The sequence below is a fragment of the Colius striatus genome, chromosome Z (assembly GCF_028858725.1).
Source record: "Colius striatus isolate bColStr4 chromosome Z, bColStr4.1.hap1, whole genome shotgun sequence".
Taxonomy (NCBI): Eukaryota; Metazoa; Chordata; class Aves; order Coliiformes; family Coliidae; genus Colius; species Colius striatus.
This window is the reverse complement of record NC_084790.1, coordinates 24,084,499-24,112,079: the sequence shown is the minus strand read 5'-3', so window position 1 is coordinate 24,112,079 and position 27,581 is coordinate 24,084,499. Positions and strand designations below refer to the sequence as shown.

General features: G+C 36.6%; 1 protein-coding gene across 8 annotated transcripts in view; it reads right to left on the bottom strand.

Moving 5' to 3' along the window:
* DMXL1 (Dmx like 1) overlaps positions 1-27,581 on the bottom strand; it is an 85,964-nt gene continuing 58,383 nt past the window's right edge. For 6 of the 8 annotated variants that reach the window (XM_062018979.1, XM_062018983.1, XM_062018982.1 and 3 more), the window contains 16 exons: positions 22,749-22,915; positions 20,629-20,765; positions 20,209-20,294; positions 18,243-18,444; positions 16,939-17,056; positions 15,055-15,117; positions 13,632-13,718; positions 12,877-12,998; positions 12,622-12,763; positions 7,970-8,030; positions 7,311-7,438; positions 7,014-7,106; positions 6,480-6,571; positions 5,516-5,568; positions 2,992-3,209; positions 1-2,628 (listed from right to left, as the gene is read on the bottom strand). In XM_062018979.1, the coding sequence (XP_061874963.1) occupies positions 2,404-2,628; positions 2,992-3,209; positions 5,516-5,568; positions 6,480-6,571; positions 7,014-7,106; positions 7,311-7,438; positions 7,970-8,030; positions 12,622-12,763; positions 12,877-12,998; positions 13,632-13,718; positions 15,055-15,117; positions 16,939-17,056; positions 18,243-18,444; positions 20,209-20,294; positions 20,629-20,765; positions 22,749-22,915 (1,994 nt within the window). In that variant the 3' untranslated portion in view covers positions 1-2,403. Of the gene's footprint in view, positions 2,629-2,991; positions 3,210-5,515; positions 5,569-6,479; positions 6,572-7,013; positions 7,107-7,310; positions 7,439-7,969; positions 8,031-12,621; positions 12,764-12,876; positions 12,999-13,631; positions 13,719-15,054; positions 15,118-16,938; positions 17,057-18,242; positions 18,445-20,208; positions 20,295-20,628; positions 20,766-22,748; positions 22,916-27,581 lie in introns of those variants that run through there. The other 2 variants (XM_062018980.1, XM_062018987.1) reach the window with 2 other exon arrangements.

The following is a 27,581-nucleotide window of genomic DNA, read 5'->3' as shown; positions in this document are numbered from 1 at the left end:
GGATTCTAAAGGTTGAGTTTCTGCATGATTTATTGGGAAGATTATGAAGGTGTGGCAAATACATAGTGATTTTACAGAATTTATCTTTGAGAATAGCTTATGGTAACTACAAACATTAGTGAAAATGCCTGCACACAATCAGTACTTTTCTGATATAAGCGTAATTTTGCCAAGATTATTCTTAGTGCAGCTCTACTTAGAAAAATGACAACATCATATGTCTTGGCAAACTGCAAGTAAAACCTGCTCAGTTCACAAATGATAAGACAGCTTTCTGTGATCACTAGTACAATAAACTGAGCTTGAAATGTTAGGGCTAATGAGATACAAATATTTAAGGACAAAATCATCAAGGACATCATTATATAATGTTGCCATGACTTTTGCATGTTTTCCTTTTCTGATTGTAACTTGGTTAGTTCAGTGGGTGCATAAAACTAACGCATGTATCTAAGTGGCTACAAAGTCAGGGTTTCAGATGACTCTGCAGGACTCTGCTACCGTTAACACCAGTGTTTTCCTTCTTCCATACGAGTAATATTAGAAACTCAGCCACTGAGCAGATGTGACATATGCTTTGGGCAAGTCTTTTTTGGGAGGTGGTGTCACTTTTAGTCAGTCAGTTTTCTGGTCCATCACTGTACTTAAACTGTTTAGATTTCAATTTTTATTTCAATCTATAAATGTTGTGCAAGAACAATTACACTTGAATCACTGAACAGCTGTGCCAGTTTGAAATGCTGTCACATAATTCTTCATGGCAAAATATTCACATTCTTTTTATTGCACAATTTGAAAAATCAGGTTATGTGCATAAAAACCTTCATAGTGTTTGCTCTGCAGCTTGCAAAACATACATTTAAAATGACCTTAATACATTTTACAAAATCTTTTAAAACAATTTTATATTCTTAAGATAAAGATATCCTGAGAATGTTACAAAGTTTGTTTTACAAGCCCTTCATTTCTGCTATGCTTTATTTATCCCCATAGTTCCTAATTTGTCAAGTTTATTTTACAGTTAATATCTTGGTGCTATATTTCACAAAATATCTTTTAGCAAAAAGTACACTGTTGGCATTCAAGTAATCCAGCCTCACATCTAATTTACAAATTAAACCTTTGTTAAACTTTCAAGTCAGGAGAAGTAAACCAAAGTACTTATAGAGACAGTTTTTTATCTGAATGAAAAAAATTTATAGGCTTTGTGCATTAATGATTTGGTCAGACATTTAAGTTACACAGTTTAATATTTTGGCAAAAAAAATCCCCACAAAACCTTTTCAAAATCTTTTCTTTCAGTTTACTCCAGATGTAAACACACATTACAAAGTCGGACAGAAGTAAAGTACTTCACTGCTGAACTTTTTTCTTTTTCTTCTTTTAAAGGTACTTAGGAAAAGCAGACAAGAACTTAAGTGCTAAGAATGAACTAAATATCTTTGGGCTAAATAAAAGTCCTACTGGAAAAAATGTAAAAATAAATTAGGGGTTTTTTTTCTTCTACAGACATATAAATAAATAAGTCTTTGAAGAAATTCTAGTGCCATATCCTAACACAGTTATCTTCTTGTAACTTTTTGATCAAGACTAAAGCTTCACACATAATCTTGACTATTTTACTAGGAAGATGTCCATTAATATTTACATATTTCTGTAAAGGGAGTGTTCAGGGTTAAAAATATATTTCTTTTTAAAAGGTAAGCCTGCCATCCTGATGGCAGTGATTCAGGCTATAGAACAGAAGACAAGTTACAGAACATCCTTCAGTTTCTCATATCCTAGATCAGAGGAAGGAGATCAGGCAAGTTAGAGAGGTAAATAGCCTGGGTTCCAGGAATGGAGAGAGACAGAGGCTCGTTATATGAATGCTTGCACACAGCCAGGAATATCTACTCGTACAGGCTTCGTTTCTCTTCTACAAACAGGTATAAAATTTTTATCACGGGCTGACTCAATGAGTTGAGAAGAGAGGCAGTTATAGTTGCCACAATGGAAGAGTAACATTTTCTAATGTTTCCACCTGGACATATCTGCTTTTAGAAGGGGTCTAGACGCTGAATATAAGCAGAGGCCATGCCTAGATGGTACACTCCAGGCGTGAGTCTAACCACCTCAAAAGAAGAGTAAAACACTTCAGCAACAACTTAAAATATTTTAAGTATATAATTCAGGGTCATGTATAGCTTTTGTTTTAGGCAGCGATCAAAATCTGAAGGACCTTATTAATCTTTAGGGCATCAGTGCATTAGGGAATAAAAGCTCCAGCTAATAAATACAAGGAGAAGAAAAAGCAAAAGCATCTTTGTGGCACAAGTTATCATTGTGTATCTGCTTTGTTGGCTAGTTGCAGAAAAAAAAAAAAAAAACCATGGGAATGTTATATAGTTTTGAGAAAAAAAATTAGATCATAAATTTCACATCATTTTTTAACACATCATCTAAAGAGCTGAATCTATCGGGCAAGATTCTCATCTTTACTGTTCCATCAGCACCACAGGAGAATATGTGATTTGCTGGTCCTGTCTCAATTTGCATGACTCCTGTCCCAATGTTTCTGAAGAGAGACTGCCGGGTATGTTCATTGATGAAAGTCTGAAGAAGATTAAATGTAGAGAGACTCCATACCTGAAAAAGCATAAAAACATCAATCTCTTACAAGGATAATTACCACAATCTTAACATTTACCAGTAATGAGTTACAGTGAAACTGGACTACATTTAGCATTAATTTTTCTGACAATATCTCTAAAATAGAAGATATGTAGCAAGCTGTAATGACAGTCATAGAATTCTATAATAAGGAATATATACGTAAGGTAAGACTAACTGAAAGGACGAATGCAAGGTAAGACTAACATTTCATAACGTAAATTAGTAAACATTAAAGTCATGGTTTAGAACAAATGCAGAACATAATTCCACACTTAATGCACCATAGTCTTTGAATTTATGCCACCTTCATCTCTAGCCCCTTCCTCTCATTAATACCTTTATGTTGCCTTCGGCAGATCCTGTGACAAAATACTCCTCTGTAGGATCAACAGCAATTGCTTTGACTGGAGAATCATGACTCTGGAGTAACTGTTGCTGCTGTTTTTGGTGCAGATCAATTATACATGTAAAGCCTTTTCTGCCTCCAGATATTAACAGCTGATGTTTTGGAGCATATGCTAACACAGTTGCTCCACTATCATGACAGGCAAAAGCTGAAAGCCAAAGCAAAAGTAATTTAAATAAACATACAGTACTAACTTCAATTTCAAAGTACTAACTTTAATTTTCCATGAACCTCAAATGGTTCAAGACAGTAGGAACAATGACTTTGATGCTGTAATCCAATTTACCACAAACAGCCCACTTTTTGCAGTACCATATACATGTCAGGTCAGGTTCACATCAGACATCCTGAAATTGCAGTACTCTCAAATTAAGCAGTAATCATCTGTGTGTAAGTAAATTTATAACCTTTTTTTCCTGTCCCTGTGTAATATACACTATTAAGACTTGAACAGAAACAGAGCCTTTTCCAATTCTCTAATGCTTGTCACTTTAAGGTATATGTTTCCCATAGGAAACATCCTCCTGAATTACTTGCTGAAATATTTTTAAGATTCCACTGGCTATTCTAGTTTTCATTTGCTATTTTTCGTATCTCTTTGGATATATCTGCTCCTCCAAATGAGTGGAGGAAGTGTAGAAAGATTACAATTACCAGAACAAAGTTCAGTATGTCTGAGACTAGACACTATGGATCTTAATACATGGTGCACAGTACATTGTACTTGTATTTCAAAGGTGCAGTGGGTCTGGGATAGTAGTGATTTTCCACAGCAGCTCTTGCAGCTCTGTGCTTACTGTTGGTATCAATATTATGGCTACTGCTCGCACAGCATCAGGGCTGTCCCTCCAGCATTCCTTCCCTCACCTTCACCAATAGCTGTAGGTGGGCACAATCTTGGGAGGGACCATGGCCAGAACAGCTGACCAAGGAGATATTCCACACCATATGATGTCAGCTCAGTAATATAAACTGGAGGAGAGGAGCAGGAAGGGAGGGCGAGATTCATTTCTGGCCTTCCAAAAGCAACTGTTACGCATACTGAAGCCCTGCTTCTCAGGAGGTGGCCGGACATCGCTGCTGATGGGAAGCAGAGAGTAACAGTTTTGCTTTTGCTTCGCTTCTCGCATGCGTGGCTTTGCTGCTTCTTTATTAAATTGCTTTTATCTCAACCCACAAGACTCATTTTCTCCCATTCCCTGGCTTGCTGAGGAGGTGAGTGATAGAGCAGTGTGGTGGGCACCTGGCATCCAGCCAGGGTCAAACTACCACAAAAGGGTTCTCTAAATTTATGTTTAGAAATTCCACGTCTCACACATATATTTAAGTATTCACCACACCTCAATTACAAGGAGTTCACAACTCAGGTCTCTGAGACTAATTCTGTATTTCAGACATTGCAATGTATTTCTTTTCCACTGCAACAAAATATTAAGTAATAAAACTAATGAAACTCTGCTAAATATTTATTACATCTCATAAGCATATTAACAGGAACAATTCTCCTAAAGCATTTTTGCAATGTGGATAACCATAACTGCACAGAGATAAATAATTTAAAACATTCCACTGTTTTTGGCATTAATACATAGAATAAATAAAGATATGGAACTAGCCCATCTTTGAAAGTAAAAATGCATTACTTCACAAATGTAGCAGTTAAGTTCATCTTCCAGTTCAACTCTGAAAATTACTATATAATTTTGAGATTTTATTTGTACATCTGCTTGGTCAAGACATTCATTAAAAAAAAAGGAATGTTTTCTAGAAAATTAGGTGTATTCACTACTCATATACATACATTCAGAGAATCATTTAATAACCATAGCTTCTCTTGAAGGCAGGTTTTTAAAAAAACTCAATGAAACACTTTACAGCTCATAAAAAGCATATCCTATCATATTCTCCAAACACATAATATATCTGCAAGCAACCAATGCTGTCTTTATAGTACCATTATTTGGTCTAACACATAATTGATAAATTTCTAGTGGAGCCTCTCTGATTTATGGGTACAGACACAGGAACCTTGAAGGATGTGTATGCGTGTCCTGCAAATATGCATCTCGTAACTGTGCTAAAAGTCATAGGTTTGAGAGTGTTATAGTTAATGTCTTCTCAACATGTTAGTCACTACAAGTAGGAGTTGCTCCAAATCTTTAAAAGGAACAGAAATTACAGATGGATGTCAGGGGTTGCACTTGTGGTGCAAACATACAAGGTATGCAAAGGAAGGTGCTCATGTCCATTAAACCAATCATTTATAGATAGCACTAAATCATTTCACAAGAACCTAGTTTTAAATTCCTGCTGGTGCACTTGCACAAGACAATGTAAAGTGTTCTACAGCTCATATTAAAACTACTTTCCACAACTTTCCCAAAAAGACAGACACACATATATATATACACTTTTTACCGTGATCAAGTATTTTGGTGGTTGTATTTTACTTACCATGCACCAAGCTATTTGTAGGTGAAACCAAAGTATCCCAAAGACAAATATTTCTGTAGAAAAACACATGATTTTATTCACTGACAAATGTTGTAAAGTATACTGAACAACTGAAAAGCCGTCTGAACATTAAAAAGATTGTTTCAGGCATAAAAGCCTTGTAACCAGACTTTAAGTGATTATTTTTGAGCAGAACCTAAATTACTTTCATAGTTAAAATGTATACTACACAACCATTCTACAACTGGTTATTGTCAAAAAGGACTTATAACTGACATTACAATCTTTCGTAGCTGAATTCACCTGGACATTTGCAGCTTTTGTTATAAGAAAAATTTTGTTATAAGAAAATAAGAGTGAAATGAAGATGTAAATACAACTCCCCATATCTATAAAAATACTTTAAGACAGGCTCATATGAATAAAATAGAACAGAGTATTTCTGTTGGAAGGGACTTACAATGATCACTTAGTCCAACTGCCTGACCACTTCAGAGCTGACCAAAAGTTAAAGCATGTCATTAAGCGCACTGTCCAAATGCCTCTTAAACCCTGACAGGCTTGGGGCGTTGACCACCTCTCTAGGAAGCCTCTTCCAGTGTTTGACCATCCTCTTGTTAAAGAAATGTTTCCTGATGTTCAGTGGTGAATGTCCCCTCGTGCAGCTTTGAGCTATTCCCACGCAACCATCACTCGATACTACGGAAAAAAGCTCACCTCCCTCTCCACTTCCCCTGTCATTTGGAACATGAAGAGAAGGTTTGTGGTTCCCTAGGGAATCTCTTTTAATAGGCACCTGGAATTTAGCTGCGAACATTTCCTCTCTCCCCTCCCACAAAGAAAAAAAAAGAGAACATAAATACACATGTTGCTCTTCATCTGCTTAAGAAGAATCAATAAGAAGAGGGAAGGAGAGAAAACATGGTACCACTTCATTTGCATGCATTATCACAGTAGTTCTTACCTGTTGTCAGAAGATAATCCTGCTGTAGCTAACAAAGATGATGAACTGATGAAAACAAAGTCATTGGCTGTTTTGTTATGACACTGCCACATCTGAAAAAATTATTTATGAAATTATTCATTAAAAAATAAACAAATCTTGTGTAAGCATGAAATCTTCAACTTTCTTGAGAAGGCAAGCTGTCTCAAAAACAATCTGAAGAACAAAGAATATAAAAGTATGTGCATGCCTTCTGATGCTCTTAATTTGTCATGGAAGTATACTTTCCAGTCCTGTAATATGGACAACTAATTAACAACTGACAGTTGTTGACAAGTCTCAAATGATATTAAAGCTATTGCAGACTTAACATCGCATTTCCTACTCTCCAACTCACTAAATATGGATAAGAACTTGTCTGTCTTACAAATCACAGGATCTTGATTAATACTAATCAGTAGCACAATTTCTATCCTCTCCTAGCTATTCTAAAGGGAGAAGGAAATAAGAGAGCACAACACAAACTTTTGGAAGAAAATTTAGTTTTCAGCTTACCAAATATGGTTTCGGTGAAGTTCCAGTAATTGGGCAACATTTCCAATTTGTTTGATACAAACTTATGTACCCATCAGCATCAACAATTCCAAACTGGAAAAAAGGTGTATTAATTGTAAATACATATGTATGCATTACAGCGAAATTATCCACTATTCAAATAAACGACTTCAAATTTGAAGAATGTGATATTTTTACTAAATTACTATTATATTGGAGGGGGAGGTGGGTGGGGAGGGCAGTGAGCAAGGAGGATGGGAAAGAAGAAACTAAGTACAAAAGCATTCTGTCAGTTACCTTATTTCCTTGGTAATTGAATCGCATTCGAGTTACCCTTGAGTTGCCACCAGACCGAAAACATGTGATTTGCTGTGCATGGCCCCATTCAAACATTCTTACACTACCATCTTGAGCACCTGTCAGGTCTGCAACAGAAAATATTTACGTGACTTTTCAAGGTGTTGAAGCAGGTGATCAGGAATGTTGCTTCCAAAATTTTAAGAAATCTCACAACACCCTAAAAATTACTAGTTCCACAACACAGCACCTGTCTTAGTGTAGCACAGTGAGTACTGCTGAAACTTAAATCCACATTATTCAAACCTTACTGAACTATACTTACTCATTGTTTAAGAACTATATTTAGATATTACTGAAATATGAAGCTACTTAAAGAAACAAGTGTATCTTTTTCCTACTATATTTCATTCACGTCACAAATAAAACAGAAATACAGTACTTTGTGCTATGAAAAATATCACTGTTTCCACAAATCATTCTGTATCCTTGACTATATCTTTTTTTAAACGAAACATAGTTTCAGTAAAAGAAGGCTTTATAAGCAACATTTAAAACACCTAATAGATGCTAGTACAAAATAGCAGCATACTTAAAAACAGGGCTAATAAGTAAATATACAATATTTTGTTAAGTTTTTTTAATAAAAATGAACTTACAGTATGGCAATGTTGGATGAGAAGCCATTCTCCTGACATTATTAATAGCCTTCTTGAGCATCTGATCAATATCCAAAAAAGAGAAAATAGGTAAACAATATTACTAAATTTGAATAATTAGTGATTGCATAGCATTGTTTCATATCAAAATTCCTACTGAAAGCAAGTACCAAGTTTAGAAATTCAGAGAGAAGTCAGTTTCTTCCAAGACTAGTGTAGATGTTAACACTTTTGCAGCTTTATACATCTAGGTAAGTATTAGCTTTTTGCTTCAGAGATTTATGGATCCAAATATAAACACTCCTCAGACTGCTGTCTTACCTCTTTTCTTGATAATTCCTTTCTGATTCCATTAAATTTATTGGAATATTCCTGAATATTGTAAGATAAGCAAGAGAGGGCAGAAGCATGTAAAGAAAGAGGTAAACAAACTTTTAACAGAAATAAAAAATAGGAAAGAATATAATTATTTTCAAGTCTAATTAATTTATTAACTGAAAAGTGATGATGTGTGGCCATCAAGAAATATTGTTATACCTAGCAACTGATAAATAAAAAAATTCTTCAAAAGCATTTATAATTTTGCTGACTCTAATCTGACGGATTTTGAATAGTCCTTTTGTTCCTGAATTACAAACTTCGCCTTGACCAAGGTGCATCACCAAGAATGCTGGTTTTCTTGGTTGAGTAAGTCCCAATTGGGAAGTGTCCAATATATGAAGAGGACTGAAGATATTAGACAATTAAGTTAAAAGCCTCATCTAATTAAATCCTAAGTCCAACCCACAATAAGAAAGAAACAGTAGGTATTCTTTATCAGGGAAACACATCTGTATTTTCCTTGCATGCACCTTCCTTTCTTTCCTTTCTGTTAACATACAACAAAATTAAGTTTCCATTCTTTTATTTCCTGTTAGTTTGCCTCAAAAGCATCTGGCTACTTGAAGGACTGTCTTTCCCAAGAAAACTGTTGTACTCAGTCTACTCATGCATGGATTATTTACCTGAACATCTTAGACAGAAGGTGGCATAGGTTTATATTTGTGCCAGGTGTTAAATTTAATTGACAACACAAACAAAATTTTATTTCCAGAGCACTCATTTTCAACACTGCAGCTTACCACTTACTGCAGATTAGTAGCAAGCTATCACTGAACTACTTTCCTAGAATACTTTAGGCTGGAAAACACCTTTAAGATTGTGTTCAACTATGACTTTCAGTTGCTATAATTTTCTACAGTATTTTGCCACTGCTTTGTCACTTAAACAGTAGACAGTGAATCACATATTTTATGTATGCTATTCTACCCTGGCCTCCAATCATATCAGGTTGTCAACTGGAAACAGGTATGAATGCCAATTTTTTACTTGCTTCATATTACTCAATATTATCTAAAAAGTAAAATAGCAACATTGTCCGAATTTTCAGTTTGCATACAAAAAGGAGAAAAAACACTTGGAAGGGAAGGAATTTATTTATTGATAAAACTTCCCAGGGTATGGATTTGGGGAATAATTGCAATGATTTTTATTACATTTTGGAAGCAGATTTACATCTTACAATTCTCAAAGCTCTAAGAGAAAACCTTATGCCTATCAGATACCCAGGTTTCTTTCAAAACACTTTCCTAAAGACAAAAATTAAGATCTTTGAATATATATATTTTTTCTTTTTTTTTTTCTGTAAATACGTTAAATGGCAAAGGAAAAATGCTCATTATTTTGGCAAAACATTAGTGAAAAAAGAATATATGCATTATAAGATTTAGAACAACAGAAGCTTCTATTCTTCAAATATTAGTGTATATCAATCAGTAAATAATTGCAATACTTTGTTCTCTAAATTTACAATTTATCTCTACATGTAAGTCAAAGAACAACTACCCATTTTCATTTTCTTCACCAAAAAGAAAGACAGTGTTGAGTTTTACAGCTCCTAACTTTTACATAGAAGCCAATGGAAACCCTCTTCCTTCATTCAACAGACAAGCATGCAGTATGATCTCCTAACTCCTACTGCATTATGCCTTGGAAAAATGCAAGCTTACAAAAATGTGCCTTTAAAATATTATGCTAATATAAATCTCTGGTGCAGAGTCTCTGATTCAGAAGCCCAAGTGTCACTGTCAAATGCAAATACTTGTATTATCAATGTAACTGACATTTGATACTGCTAGCCCTCAGTTTCCTCTTAACAGTATCTTACGGCTAGAATCTAATAGTTTTATTGGAGAGACGGGTGCTTGGGGCTCAAAGTACAGTAAGACTGAAGAACCAAAAAAACTTAAAATCCAACCCATTCAACTAGTGAGTACTGGTGTCAAAGCAGCTTGGAAGACAAGCCATTGTAGCTTAGTTTCAAAGCTGACAGTAGAGCCTATTTTTTCAAAACTCTTAAGAGTTTCCTGCCTCCTATAGGAACTGAGTAAACACAATGTACTGGTGGATCTGGTGGTGAGCTTCCTCACTTACCTTGTATGAACTGTGTAACAGGAAACAGTGAAGAAGAGTGACAGAAAAAACCTTAAGAGCTAATAAAACACTGACCATCTGAGTATCCTAATTTCAGTAGATACCATTGTTGACAGAAGTGAAGCAAAGACAACAAGACTGAAAAGGCAGCAACGAAAAAAAACCCAATGGAATGTATCTACTAAACAAGATGCAAATTATGGAAAAGCAAAGATGACAAGGATCAACACCAGTATCTGAAGGAACAAAGTTAACGAACAACAGCAACAGAAGGATTCTAGTGAAGCTGGTTTTCCTCCAGATTTGAATCCTCCCACAGCAACACTATTTTCTTCCAAGAATCCCTATACCTTCCCTTAATTTACTTTGTCCTTCATTCAGTACCTTTTTGTCTTTCCTCCCTAGTGGGCAGGTGTCCATGTATTCTGTGATTGGTTCTCTGCCACAGTCAAACAGTATGCCGAACAAAATGTAGGTCCAAAGTTTAACAGTAAAGACATTCAGCACAAGCATAGACATATAGCTTTAAGTAAGAAAGTTTTGCTTCATATAAAATAGAAAGTTATGTACGAACAGTTTACATCAACATATTATATAACTGCTTTCTTGAATAATATAGAAACATAAATTCTATACATGTGTATATATACATATAGAAACGAGAGGAGAAAGTGGCATTCAAAGAACACTTGCAGAAGAGGCCTCATTTTGACAGCGAACTAATGATCAGATATGCATTACCAGAAAGCATCTACACTGCATGGGAACAAAGGTAAGTATATCAATGGCCAGACTAGAATTATCAGTTGGTCTGAGTTAAATCCAAGCTAATTGCTTTTTGCTCAGGACCTATGCAGATACAGAACCTACTTCTGCAAGTAAAAGCTACCCTTGTACAGGTGTCAACTCCATGATAAGTAAGATCAATTTGCTCATGTTAATGTAGTCATACTTTACTGGTTGTCCATCACTCTATTTCAGAAATAACAAACAGTAAAATTTATTATCTCCGCTAAAATGATGCTATTAAGTAGAGTTATGGCAAAACTGCACACAGATCACTTCAAAGATGGAGCTGACAACAGCTTTGGAGATAAACAGTCATACATCAGCATGATGTGTAGTTCAAAATACACATGACGTTTGTAGTTGGTCCTATATATGAACCTCTGCCTTCATCATTTGCCTTATAAAACCAGGAATTCCTATTTTTCACAAGTTTCAGTTGCTCAGTTTCCAGAGTTTAATTCAGTTTATTTGCAGCCTCTCTCCTGTCAGTGAAATCTGCCTTAGGAGTTCATTCACTGTCATTTCTACAACACAGGCTCATACTAATGTACAGTGCACTACAATAATACTTTGTATTAGAGAAGAAGTTAGTATTTACTTTTACCACAAACTGGAATAGCCTGGAACTGAGAATGTAACTTCAGATTATACTTCATTAATGTTTACAAAGGGTGGGTGTCAGGAGGATAGAGCCAGGCTCTTCTCAATGACAGGAAAAGGGGCAACAGGTACATGTGGAACATAAGAGGTTCCAAAGACACACAAGGAAAATTTCTTCACTGTGTGATCAAGCACTGGAACAGGCTGCCCAGATGGGTTGTGGAGTCTCCTTCTCTGGAGACATTCAAAACCCACATGGGCAACTTCCTGTGTGACCAACTATATCTAGGCGGTCCTACTCTGGCAGATAGGTTGGACTATATGATCTTTCGAGGTTCCTTCCAACCCTTAAGATTCTGTGATTATTCTTAAAATAAAAGCTACCTTGGCATTTCATACAAACATTTCTACCAAATCTTTGCAAATTTTTATTCTGAAATCTCTTGAATATACGCTTTTAGATACAGCACTTGGCTTCAAGTCATTTAAGAACAACTTAAGGTGCAGCTTCTTACCCAAAACCTCATTATGTGTATTTAAACGATGAATCTTAAATAAAGAAAGCCTATACGGCTTGACTAAAAGCTTTGCTGGCTTACTTGATGTACCTTAAATTCTGTGCAGTATTTTAACCTATTGATCAGATGATTATAAAAAAATCCAGCTTTCCTTGATTACGCAGAAAAGCTACATTTACTTACAAGCCAATTGTAAAACAAAACCAACAACAGGGAACAGACAGAGAGAAGCACATAAAAGTACGTAAGGCTAATCTTTGACAAGTGACTTACCACAGATGCACCTCTGCCAGTTTGTGTACTACCAAGCCAAGGCATGTTGATAGGTGTGCCGGGATTACTATGAGTATAAGGAGTGGTTCCCTGAACATTTATCAGATCATCGCGAGCATGTATAACTAAGAAATCATCAGCCCTACAAATGAAACAACACTACGTCAATACTGAACAACAAAATTAAATACTGTGCTTTGTTAACACTGATTTATACACAGTTAAGCTGTGATATTAGAAACACAGAAAGTATACCCTTTATTTTCAACTTCCATGTCATCATCAACCCAGGTATAGATTTGTGTAGCTAAAATTGCAGAAACATCCAACTCTTGAATGTCGTGACTCGATGCTATTGCAATGCAGTTCCGATTCGCCTGGAAAAATGTAACAAAGAAAGGCAGATACAAAAGGAAATTTCAAAGAAATAGTTTTTAAATTTTCTCATCTTATAGTACAGCTGTTCACAAAAACATAAACACTCAATTTAGAGAATTCAAATGCGTACGTCTACAAATCTATATACCTCAACTGTCTAAACTTGATATTTCCCTTTTAAAATTTACTTGCATCTCGCATAGCATCACAAACTATCTGTATTTTACATCTCTCTCGAGCAGTTCCAGTTTCTTCTGGCTCAGAGGATAAACAAGAGGTAACTATACACCTGCTTGCAATCCAGCTCCCTTCCTCTCCTTAAGGTTTAATAATAAGAAAAGATAACTCTATCTTTGACAGAGAAGGAAAAATACTCCTACATACAAGCTTAAAGAAAAATTATAGCGCATATCTCCCTTCCCTCAATCCACTGCACAATGAAAAAAGACAACTTGTAGAAGAACTGTTTAATTACGGAAAGATAATTGTGAAGCACTTCAGAGAAGGGAGCATTAAGAATTCAAGAGGTACCAGAGTGGCTGGCAAAAGGTATCTCACCTATTCACAATAGGATAGCCATCAGTTTATCAGGTGGAAATACAACACAGATATCCTATCTCTTGTATACTCACATTATTGACTGCAAAAGCAGTAATGATGTCAGACTCTTTATGGATTATTCTTGCCTTGCCTCCTGGGTATCCCAAATCTGTTTCTATCTGTATTTAAAAAGTAAAGCATATTTAAATGCAAACTTCTATGCAACATTGCTTTTTACTAGAAGTACAGAGACAAAACACTGGATTTTATGAAATCTCACGCATTTTTTCAAATATAATCTGTAGAAATTATAGTAAACTTGTTTATGTGTCATAATCTAGATTCCCACTGCCATGCTGAGATTACCACAACAACACAGTAAGCTGAATTTGTCACAGTACTGTGCTCATTCTCAGATTTTTCAAGGATTCTGAACACTGGTAAGGGTAAATGGACACTTGAGAGTCTTGCTAATTAAAAATTGAGTCTTGAAGTTTCTTTTTCAAAAAAGTTTCATCTTTTCATGCTCTTAGCAAACACTCTTCATCACTGAAACTGATGAAATAGACCAAAAGATGGTGCACAAAAGATCATGAACAGAAAACAAATTTCAATGCTGTCATTGTGTCTATCCACCATTTTCTACAATAAATATGGCATCCTGCACATTCCAGTATCACAAACTTTTTATTATCATCTTTTCTTTTTTTTTTTTTTCATAGAATCATAGAATGGTAGGGGTTGGAAGGGACCTTTAGAGATCATCTAGTCCAATCCCCCGCAGAAGCAGGTTCACCTAGATCAGGTTGCATAGGAAAACATCCAAGCAGGCCCTGAAGACCTCCAAGGAAGGAGACTTCACAACCCCTCTGGGCAGCCTGTTCCACTGCTCCCTCACCCTCACAGTGAAACAGTTTTTTCTTATATTTAAGTGGAACTTTTTATGTTCCAGCTTCATCCCATGACCTCTTGTCCTGTTACTAGCTACTATAGAAAAAAGGGATGTCCCAACATCCTGACATCCACCCTTTAGATATTTGTAAATATTAATAAGATCCCCCCTCAGTCTTGTCTTCTCCAGACTAAACAGCCCCAGTTCCCGCAGCCTTTCCTTGTATGAAAGATGTTCCAGTTCCCTGATCATCTTGGTGGCTCTGCGCTGGACTCTCTCCAGAAGTTCTCTGTCCCTCTTGAGCTGAGGAGCCCAGAACTGGACACAGGACTCCAGATGAGGCCTCAGCAAGACAGAACAGACGAGTAGCAGAACCTCCCTTGACCTGCTGGCCACACTCTTCTTGATGCATCCCAGGATGCCATTGGCCGCCTTGGCCACAACGGCACATTGGTAGCTCATGTTTAGTTTATTATCTTAGTTACTTTGCCTTTATGCTATGTAACGTTCTACTGGAATCTTGTCTACCTTTATTTCTTTTAGAAATATATTACAGTATATAACAGAACACAACAAAATTCTAAACTCTAGATGTAATTAATTTAAGCTTTAATACTGTGTACCTTATTGATGACTGGCTCCTCCATCCCCAAATTTTTCATGGTTTCATTGTGGTCCTCTAATGACTTCACCAAGGAAAGAACCACCGCAGAACAAAGAATAAAGATAAAACAACATACAAAGTATCAAGGAAATCCTTCATTCCTTGTTGTTTACCCCAACATAGAACAACTGAAACACAACAGTTTGTTTGCACATAAACATACATATTTTATGTAATTAATAGTAATTACCAAATTCTGAAATCTATATTCAGAAGACACAGATTGATCTATTCTGTACTGCAACACCATCTTCTCCATCTCAAAAGCCAAATATCATGAAAAATAAGTAATCTTTGCTGACGTTTCACCAGTTAACATGAGAATATAAAATGAAGCCAACGCACCTATGCCACGTAAGCTTGTCAGTGATCCTACTTGGAAACAAATAAAGTACAGCAAAAACATTCCAAAGTACCTTTTAATACAGTATATCAGTATGGCTGCATGAACATAAGACATGATCAGAAACAGTGCACCTTCAAAGGACAAAAGGAATACTCTTCCTTCTAAATACAGTCTGTAGTGATCACAGCCACAAATACTCAAGCTAACATTGCAGTTGTGACAGAAGAAAGATTAGCTCATACAGAACTCTTTACTGCCATAGTTTTACTAGTCTTGAATACTTTCTCCTGCATGTTTAATTTGTTCAGATTTGCTTCTTTCTCCTATGTTTCTGCTACTCTGTTATTTTTTCTATAACACATCATTCTTTTGAATTATCTGAAGTAAGGGTGAAAATGCAAGAAAAAGAGCTACTAAAGAAGGAGAAAAAGAGCTCAAAAGTCCATTACAGAACCACAACTTTAAAACATTTAACTGAATCTGGAATCCAGCTAGGCACTGGGACAAGGTATCAGGAACAGAAATACTAACTGTTGTATTCACTAAAGACTGAATCCCATGTGAGGGACCCTGTATTTGGCAGAAGCCTGCATCCCGTGTGAGGGACCCTGTATTTGGCAGAAGCCATAGCTGCTGGGCAGATCCAACACCACATAAGTTTGTTAAGGACTGTGTTGCAGGGGAGGGACCCCGTATCGGAGCAGGGGAAGAACGTGAGGAGTTGTCCTCACCTGAGAAGAGAGAAGCAACAGAGCCCATCTGTGAGAGACTGACTATATCCCCTGTTCCCTGCCCACCCTGAGCCATAGAGGGGGAGGAGGTAAAGATACCTGGAGCAGTGAGTTGAGTCTAGGAAGAAAGGAGGGATGAGGGAGGGAGATCTTAAAGTGCTGGTTGGAATTTTCTCATCATCCTACTCCCTTTTTGCTTTTATTCCATTTTGTTTCTTGGATGTATTAGAATAAACTTTCCTACTTTCCTCTCTAAGTCGAGTACTGGAGCCTGTTTTGCCCGGAACTGTAATTGGCAGTGAGCCCCCCCTGCCCTTGTCTCAATCCACAACAACCTTGGCTATCTTTTTCCTCCCATCTTGCTGGGGCCTCTACCATCCTAACGAGCGTGGGGATGGATGGAGGGCAGTGAGCAAGAGACTGTCGTGATGCTTCATTGCTGGCTGGGCAAAACCACAGCATTAGGTTACTGGTCTGAAATTTTTCAAGTGTGTCATTCATTTGGGGCAGCTTTTATAGTGATCTTAACGAGGCTGACTGTAGCTAAGTGGTGTTATTGACCAGTCTATAGTCAAAGATTGATTAGTTTTGTTTTCAAAGGAACAATAGAAAAGATTTTTAATATGAAACCCTGTAGAGATTTAGTGTCATAGCCAAATATATCATACACTCATGCTCTAGGAAGCAAACAAGCCAGATAAATAACAGAAGTAAAAGCTCATGTATTGACTTGTTACATTTTATGTATTTTGTACACCATACCAACCTCATGTAGGCATCGCTTCTTTGTAAAAATATTTCTGATGAAGGTTTCCTGGATTTCCTCCTGTTTAACCAAGTACTGCCAAAGCCTCTTCACAGATAATGCAACATGACTGTTAGATCTGCAGAATAAAGTTAAAATCAATATCTTCACCATGCTCGTGCACTTTTAAGAGATTGCAATTTTCTTATATTCTAATTAAATTTTATGAAAAGTCAGATGAAATGCCGAAGCAAAACTATGGCTCTCTAAACAAGCGTACAAGACCTATTTGGATGCACTGTGGTACCATCCTCCTCACAAACCTATGAATGAGAGAAGATACAAAAGAAAGAAAAGAATATGTAGCATTTTCACCCCTTACTTTGGGACAAGTAAGAAAAATAATAAGTCAGTATTCAGATTATTTATTAGTCCACCTTGTTCTTCACAATGTGTAACATTTTTAATAAGTGCTTCCATCACAAGGAAAGTGAATGACTAACACTACCTGCTAGGAACATGTCATCAGCTGAGTAACATCTCAAACTGTGGCTCTTCATAACAAAACTCGAAGGACTGCAGAATCTTACCTGACTTCAAAAGTTTGTGCTTATCAGTAGAAACAATTTGCTTAAGCATAACTCCTAATATGAATATGGCTGCTATTTATAGCAGGACAAAACCCATCAAATCCTGGATCTCTTTAAATAATAATTTTAAATTAATGTCAGGCTACAGACACAGGTTAAGCTGCTCCTTTTAAGTCAACTCAAGTTACTAGAACTAAGTGTGATAATTGTGAGATATTCTACTCCGCAACCATAGGTGATAGATTTATTTTAAAAGTGATAATTTAAGAAATTGAGCACGCTTTGTTTGAACATGCAACTATGTGGAGTCACAACTACATAAATATTATAAACAGCAAATATTTCTTTCTGATTTTATGAAAATATATTGGTAAGAAAGTAATTTCATTCTCTCCAAAAGTGGGACATTTATTCAATTCCTTGCCATTCATCCTTTACCTCTTCCAGCAAATTTGTTCTTTATTTTATTGTCAACCATAGTTTTTTTCACTCAAAATCAGTATATTAAACTTCAATAAATTATCTTAAAAAATTAGAAGCTTTTGATTGTTTTATATGATCTTGCTTTGGGCCAGAGTTGTATGAATTCTGATGTGTACCCATAACTTCAAAAATGGATTAGAGCAAATCTAGAAACTAGCACTATATTGTTATAGTTATGGTCTATCACATGTACTAACACCATAATGTTTGATAAAGATATTATAGTCAGTGCTGACAGAAATTACCGCTTACCTGAATGGAGTGTTTGTAGGCTCAAGCAAAGTTTTATGGCGAAGTATTGCAGGGCCAGCAGTTAGAGCATCTTCAGAAGCATGAACTGAAATATAATGTTGAGGTGGACCCCCATATAGCTCGAGTCGTCGGAGAAGAACTTGTTCCCAGCGCTGCAGAGTTTTCAGTACTGCGTGGCATAATGGGGAGCTAACAGGAAGCTCTAGAAAGACAAGTAAGTAATAATAAAAAAACCTTCCCCCTCCATTGTAACCTTGACAAAATAATTCCACAGCTAAGGGCTGATATATATTTCAAATATCTCTGAACTTAAGCTCTTCTTAAACCTCAATTTGCTATTTGCAATTATAAAAAGACAAACTGCTTTGTGCTATGATTGCTAAATAGAGAAACAGACCTCTCCAGTGCTGACAGAAATTAAATACCACTGAAGAGATCCTCCTGGAAGATATCTCGAAGTATACTGACAACAGGCAGGTGATGAAAGAAAGCCAATGCAGCTTCACAAAGGACAAATCATGCCTGACTAATCTGGTGGCATTATGGAACAGATTGACAGCACTGGCAGGCAAAGGAAAAGCAATTAATGTCCTCTACTTTTGACTTCAGTAAGGCCTTTGACACAGTCCCACACAGCATTCCTACCTTTAAATTGGGAGTGATATGGATTTGATGGATGGAGAGTCAATTGACAAGAAATTGGCTGAATGACTGTATCCAAAGAGCTGCAGTCACTGGCTCAATGTCCAAATGGAGATAAGTAGTAGGAGGTATCCCTCAAGATGCATGCAGATGCATGGTAAGTGATTCAGTTGACTTGCTATAAGGAAGGGATGCCATTCAGTGGTACTCTGACATGCTTAAGGAGTGGGCCCATGCGAACGTCATGAATTACAAGGAAAAGTGTAAGATCCTGGTCTGGGCCAGGGTAATCCCCAGTACCAATGCCGGCTGAGGGATGAATGGATTGAGAGCATCTCTGCAGAGGAAGACTTGGGGTACAAGTGGATGAAAATTTAGACATGTGCTAACTATGTGTGCTTGCAGCCCAGAAAGCCAACTACATCCATGGCTGTACAAAAAGAAGCATGGCCAGTAGGGCAAGGGAGGTGACATGTTCTCACGAGATCTCATCAGTAGTCTTAAAACCCACCTCATCCATCTCTTAGGCACTCAGTACAAGAAATACATGGACCTGTTGCAGGGGCTCCAGAGGAGGGCCAGAAAAACAGTCAGAGGAATGGGACATCTCTCCTAACAAAAAAAAACTGGACAATTGGCTTTGTTCAGCCAGGAGAAGAGGAAGTCTGGGTAGACCTTATTGCAGTCTTTCAAGGGACTTACAGAAAAGACAGAAAGAGACTTTTTACCAAGGCCTGTAGGACTGGGACAAAGGGTAATGATTTTAAACTAAAAGAGAGTAGATTTAGATCCGATATAAAACAGACATTTTCTTACGATGATGATAGAGATACTGGAACAGGCTGATAGAGCAGTTGTAGATGCTCCATCCTGGTACTAATCATGGTTGAAGTCACATGAGACTTTGAACAACCCAAGTTTGTGACAACAGGGAAGTAAGGGTGGGGTAGGAGGGGGCAAGACTGGACTAGATCATCTTTGAAGGTCCCTTTAATACAAATCATTCCATGATTCTATGAAACAAGGTGTAGGAACAAACTTGAGTTACAAAAAATCAAGTGTTTCCACCAAGAAATAAATATTGTAAACATTCTTGTACGACTAAGATGCAAACTAAAAGCTAAGTATCCTAAGACTTCTGCTAATCAGTGAGCAAATTCTACTCACCCATTGATGTTATTCATAAATATACAGTAACAAAATGATTAAAAGATAACAGAAGTAGTACAAACTTTGAACTAAAAGCAACAACATAAATATTATTTGATTACTTATTTTAAATATGGTTATTAAATATGAAAAAGACAACTCTGCTGCTTGTTACCTGAAAGATCATGTCCAGCCAAAGAGTAGAAAATCTTCAAATTGTGAAGTACCAGCTGAACCATTGCCAATCTCATCAGTGACCAACTAACAAGAAAGCACTAATAAGTAATTTACTAATAGGAAAATATTTTTTTTCACTTAATCACAATTAGGATTTAAATGTGGAGCTTTAAGTCTTCACTATAAGATGCTAAAAACTACAAACAGTATTTTAGAACATTACAGATACTTTGAATTAAAAATTCACCACATCATGTATTAATACAATGAGTAAAACAACTGTTGTGAAAAATTAACCAAGTCCAGATAATGCACTTCTACAAAATACCAAATACTGCATGTACTATCTCAAAACTAAAAGGCCAGAAACTCAAGTCTAGCCATTGCAGAACCTCTTGCATTCTAAAGACTTATTTACCTGTATGAATTTGAGTTAGAATGCTCTTGATTATATGAATTTGATGAAAACACATCTCCATCAACATCATCATCTTCGCCACTTTCCTGACTCTCTTCTGAATCATAGTCTACTCTACTTTGCGATGGAAGAAAAGGCTGAAAATGTAAACAATATTAATTATCTTCCAGATATCATTTAAATTACCTTTTTAAAAACACATCATGATAACACTTTTTTTTAAATAAAAAAGCAGACATGTCATTTATCCAATTCAGTAACACTTGGGAGTTTCTACTTCATGAAAAAGGTAACTGTCCATGTCCATTGCATACATGAAGAGCTTAACTATTTTTTACAACACTGAAAATACTAATGCTAAAAACTAAAATACTGAGAGTTTTCTAATTCTTACTTTCTTTTATTTTCATTACATATATGAAGCCACATGTAGGACGTAGGCTCATTATTTGTCAGAAAGAAACCAAAACCACTGTAACATTTTCTCTTTAGTTCTTTCAAGGGCTCAGAGGACTAAGGAGCAGGAAAACCCTATCCTCTTCTCTACAGATTTCAATATTTATGATAAGTTGTTCTGGTTTAGCAAGGAGCAGCTTTTGGCTTAATAACAGAGGGAGCGGGTTGCAGTGAAGACCCGGTAAAGAGTTTGCGGACTCTCCCCCGGCTCCTGGGTTCAGACCCACCTCCAGCCCGGCTGGGCCAATCTGGCGCCTCTGCCATCACTATTTAGGGGACGGGAATTTGAAATGTGAGGCAGGAGGTGTATGGGTGATACAAGATGGAGGCGGCCACGTGGACCCTTCAGCCAGAGAGAGGAGGAAGGAAGGAGGAGCAGTAGACCGGAGACCCTTCTGCAAGCCGTGGCGAGAATGCAAGCTGTGCCCCTGAAACCTGTGGAGATCCGTGGCAGGACTGAGAGCCACCAGCAGCTCCATGTGAGTGAGCCCGGACGGGCGAGGGACTGTGTGGGGAGACGGCCATGGCCCAGGCCGTGTTGGAGAGCCTGCACGCCGCAGAGCAGCCCCACACGAGAGGCAGAGAGGAGTTGCAGCCTTTGGAATGGGTGCACGTCGGAGCAGCCCGTGCAGGGCTGCCGTGTGTGTGAGTTACCCCACGGACTCGCAGGGAGGACTGGTGTGGAGTTCACCCATCCTGAGGAGGGACAAACGGCAGAAGCTATTGGGAGCAGACTGACTGAGACCTCCACTGCCTGCCCCCCCCCCGAACCGTTCAGGGGGGGGCAAGGTAAAAACCCCGGGATCAGGGCTCTGAGCCCGGGAAGAGGGGAGGTGTGGCGGGAAGGTGTTCTTAAAAAGGCTGGTTGGACTTTCCATTGATGTATTACTCTGTGTTGTTTCGTTTTGGTTATGTTTTGGGGTTTTTTTGGGGGGGTATGTTTTAGTTGATGTTGCATTAAATTATTTTCTGTTTTCTTCCCCAAACCGAGTAGCCTGGTCTGTTTTGTCCTGAACCTTAAGCGGCAATTAAGCCCTCCCTGCCCTTGAGCAATTCTCAGCCTCTTAGGTACTTGAGGCTAATCGTGGTCTTTGTTCCCTGATGGGCCTAAACCACGACATAAGTCCACTGTGTCCTACTATGTTATTCAGTATATGCAATTAATTTTTTATCCTTGCTACAAAAATACTACTTTTTCTTCTGATATGGCTAATACTTGATATAGAAATGTGCCTTAATGTCATACAATTATGTAACATTCTACACAGAAAGATCTGTCACAGAAGACTTGACAGAAGGCAATGTAATTTGATTTCTAGTAAACACACACATTTAATCATCTACTTCAAATGGGTGAAATGAAAGTTTCTCACATTTGCTTGTTCATTTAAACAGGTGATCTGTGATTACCTATACATTTGTACTCTGCAACTGTAAAAACATGTTTTGTTCATATCATTATCTAAAAACAAATTAATTTAATAACAACAGCTTTTAAGAGACCTATTTCCAAAATACGTATATGCAATGTTTTACAAAAAGCTACTTCTGAGTAATAAAAACAGGCAACTTCTATCATGCATCTAAATTTATAACTAATTAGCATTCCAGAACACACAGAAGATACTTAACTGTCTTAACAGGGAAAAAAAAAAAAAAATCACCTTTGCAATGAAATAATCCCAGATGCTAAGCTCAGGGGGAATGAATCTTTCTTTGTGAGATGCAGATTCTTGGTCTACCAATGGCAATGCAGGAAACTGAGAAGTCTCTTTTGGAGAGGTTTTTGATGAAAGTCTGTAGCGTTTTTGTTGTTTCTCGCCATAATCTACTGAGAAAGAAAATACAGTATGTTGCTTTCAACTGTTTGTTCCGTCTCCCTATCACTTTTCATAGGGATTTATAATAGAAAGTAAAAATCTTTCCCAAGTTTTCAGAATTTTATATTAACACTTCTGGAGCACATAAGCATAGAGAATGTTAATCCTCATGTGCAAAACTAATACATAACTAGGACACCAGAAGGGGAAAAACAGTACAAATAATACAGAATAGCAGAGTACACAGTAACTGCATCAGAAGTCTTCTTCCTGCAAGAAAGATGACTAAATTACTCTAATAAGCACTACTGAATACCGATTATATTTGTTCTTTAAGACAAGAGAAGAATCTTGTCTTTCAGGACACACAGTATAAATACCTAAGCTTGCCATTCCTACTCCCAAGTTAAAACTCCATGTCTCATTCCAGGGGAGGTCTATACTTTTTAAAAACCATACAACTCCGATAAATCTGTTTTGACAATTTGTCCAGCTGGAAGTCCTAGGAGTTGATGGATCCTCTCACTTCCTCCAACATCAATTTTCAGAGTAAGTGCCTATAAATAATGTATTTGAACTAAACATTCCTGATGATTACTCTATTCAAGGAAATAGCTTATCCAAGTTATCAGAAATATCTTAATGTAGTTATATAATAAATGATTGAATGAGCAAGCCTCATTTCAGATCCCTTATTTTCTTGTCAATTGAGAAGTATTAACGTCACAAATATGGAAAAAGTAACAGCTTACTTAAAGAGAGGCTCACTTAGCCATCTGATAACCTGAAATAATCCAGGTTCTTGGTAGATGAATGGTACATCAATACCGCCTTTCTGTCCCTGGGCAGTAAGTTAGCGTTCTGACTCTCCAGACAACTTCCAAAGTGGGAGGAGGGAGAAAAGAACCATATTTGAAGGTCTGATATAATGTAGTGGCTTTCATTCATTTTCCATTACAGACAAAACGGACTTGAATCCATTTCCTACTTGATTATAAAATCTGGGGTTTATTTTAAAGTTAGATACATGCAATGCATGGAGATTAGTTTCTATAGTGAAACAATTGATCTGGTTAAAGACTTAGGTAAAACAAAGATGAAAACTGAGCCAATTTTTTAAACTGCCTTTTGAAGTCTCAAAAACTTTCAATACCAATTTAACCAAGTACTGAACATATTCATTTTTTCTTCAGCATTTCAAAGCCTCCTTTTTCCAGTTAAGGTTTGGACACTATGACATTAGCCAAAGTAACCATCAAATGCACTTAAAAAAAAATAAAGTGGTGTAGAGTAAAAGTGAAGTGGGGAAAAAAAAGCAGTGGAGTACAGAAAACCTTGGTTGCTTCTTGTTTAATTAAGTGTAGGGTTTTTTTGCACAGAGCAATCGTAAGACTAGGTAGATAATCACAAAATACCTCATCTAAACAACTCTTAAATAAAGGGGAATTTGGGTTGCCTTAAGATTTGAATCTTTCGTTGACATAATAGTAGTAATAAACAGGTTTCAAGAAAGTCAATCTGCAGGCTAAAAGAGCTAACCTGGAGATCAGATATCCCCATCACTGAGTTTAAACATCTGCATGTTGGGCCAGACTGGCTGCAAGGACAAATTAACACTAACATCATGAATGCAAAAGGGTGCTTTATTCCTGTAGTTTTCCTTCTGTTCTTCAGCTATCAAAGGCTCATGAAAATAACTTCCACTGAAGCTTCTGAAATTACTTTCCCCTCTTAGTAAAGCTGCGGGTGGCACAAAAAGGCCAGCATCCTTAAGTATGCCTGCAGTGAACACAGACAAGTATTTGTTACACCCCCTTTTTTGCTGTTGTTTACATGTTTTGTCCACAGGAGAATTGGAGCCTTGGTAGATGTTTGAAAGATTATTTCCTTCAAAACCCTTATGAGTACTCCAACCATTTGAAATCAGTAAGTCTAGCACTCTGGACAAAAGAAAAACACTGGTCATTTAAGAAAAGTTATACATGTAAAACTTACATATTCATAACAGAAACTGAGCCAAATGTAAAACCTGGGGGAGGTAAGATTAAAGTTGATTTAAAAAAAACCCAAAACACAACTTTGGGGATTTTTGTACCTCACAACTACAAGTCTTTTTCAAATGGGTAAAGTCTCTGTTCGCAGTGGCTGATGGCCTTTTTTCATAATTTCTGATCATTTTTTGAACAGAAAATCCATGGTTTTCCAAGGTCTTTCAAAAATAGAAACTATATAATGATTTATGTAGAGATTCTTAAAAGCTGAAGAAAACATCTCATCTTTCTCCTGGAAACTGGGATACTGTAACAGTTTTTGTTGTACTACTGTACTGTATGATAGTTATGTTTTTTTCCTCTTTCAAATATTATTTGAAATCCACTTACCTGTACTAAAAGTTGCAAATACAAAAGCTGCATACAATGCATTTTCATTTTATTATTTAAAGCTTATCGGTTAAGAAAGAGCATGCACATGCATCACTGACTTTTTAGCAACTGCTTAAAAATAAAATCACTAGGCATGAAATAAGGAGCGAGTGCTGCATGATACAGAAATAAGTAAGTATAAGCTTGCAAGTTGTTTTTCTAAGCAGAATTTAAAAAGCAAATGCTTTGCTTGAAACGCTTGAAAAAGTAGGGTTTTTTAAATTCCAATTAATCATTCTTTGTAATTTTAAGAATATTGCTAGTGAGACGTTAAAAAAAAAAATCAGTGTTTAAGGTAAATGAAAGCACAACTATCTAAATGGTTTGAAATATATACTACTATGGCCAATTACTTTTTTCTTTTTTGCTTTCTTACAGTATTTTAAATGAATTTCTTAATTGATTTACAGATGACTGTCATTTAAGACTTCAGATCATCAATTACACACTTTCAGAGTCAACCATCACTTTCAGATTTTTCATATATTTCTCCTTAAAATTGTTTTATACGTTTCTTACATTCAAAACATTTATCTTTGGTCTTATTTTATTTATAAGAAGAATTTAAAATTTCTGTTATTTTCCAAGAACAACACAATATTTCAGATAAGGAAAATGCTTCTATTTCTGTCAAGATCACATGCAATGGTATTCAAAAGACCTGCTGTCCATGTTACCTCCCTTCCATCTTCCCAGGAAGAGCTAAAAGACAGATGTAACTCAATTTAAAAAAAAAAAAAAAAAAAATACAAGTCAGAGTTACTGTGTTTGACTGAAGACTGTGTGCAGGTATGAAGCATCAACACCTCAGCACCCTAAGTAAAATGCAAGCTTTCATTAAATTTAAAATGTAAAGTTACAGAACCCTCCTCTTACAAAAGTAATTGCGGGTATCAACAAGTATCCAGAAGCCCAGAACAGAGTGGAATGACAGACACATGATTTCAAATCACACCTTGAATATTTTTAATAACTGTAACACCCTACACAGATTTCTGTTATTTTTGGGAAGGTATGAAACTCAACTAGACTGGTTAAAGTCTACACTGTTGGACATTTTTATTTCAAACCTAAAAACAACTTGCGTTTTGCAAGGTTGCAAACTGATGTTTTCCACATGATAATTTGCTTATTGACAGGTAATAGCTTATGTGGCCAAGGTGATGAATCTAATGAATTAGCACTCAGCTATAGCTATTGCAATAGAGTTCTCTAAGCTGCAGTTTGATTACTATACATATACAAGACCAAATTCTGTGTTGTATTTATGCACCATTTAATGAGTAGTGAGTGATTCACTTAAAAGCTCAAAGTAAGGACATATTAAACTCTCAGATGTTTCTGAAGACATTATTTACTTTGTGGGTATTTCAATAAACAACGAATGGGAACCCCTCAAAAAATTTGGTAAGCACAACAAATATTTGGTGACATACACAAACTTGGTTGGGATGCCCTGTTCTGATCATCTAAGGCTCCTTCTGTTGAGCCAAAGTAACTCCACAATTCATTGTGCAAACCCTTCAAGTCAAACTGCTAATCTGTTTTAATGGCTGACATAACTAAGAAGACAGTAATAGTGACAAGACCAAGACTTTAATACAGAAGAGAGGAGCCACACAAATAATTAAAATACTCAGTACTCCAAAGCACTTTAAGAAAATGTGTCCAGCATTGCAGTCTCTAATTTTGAGCTGGAACTCAAGGCAATTATTCTCACTTTGATGTCAAAGTCGGTATTACTAACAAGATTGCAGTAGTTTGGCGTGGATGATGTATGTAGGTCCTTACACAAGATGGAAGGCTTTAAATCTTGAGGAATCTGTACCCTGTTATCTATTCTGAGATTAAGTTACTCCTGGAACAAAGTCCAAATATGAAGAAGTTTTACTAGTGAAATTGAGAAGCAGACATATAGCACTGTTGGATCTAGTCTGAGGCAGAAAGTTTCTAGTTCGCAGTAGTACTAACACAAGTTTTGTTTTCGTTGTTTTAGATTCTAGATGAAACCTACCTCACAGTAGGTATAGTAAGCAGTTAAATGGAAGACTTCTAAGGGTTTGGTTTTCCTTCATAATAGCCTAAGCAAAACATGTCCAAACACTAAGGTTTGTTTAGATGCTCTGTTACTCTGAACTTAGACATTAATAAAAGTTCTAATGGCAATATGTTTTCTAGGAGGTCATGAATAACCATTTGTGGAGAGCAACTGAAGACTACAAAATAATTCAGACGATCTAACAAGAGAAATACC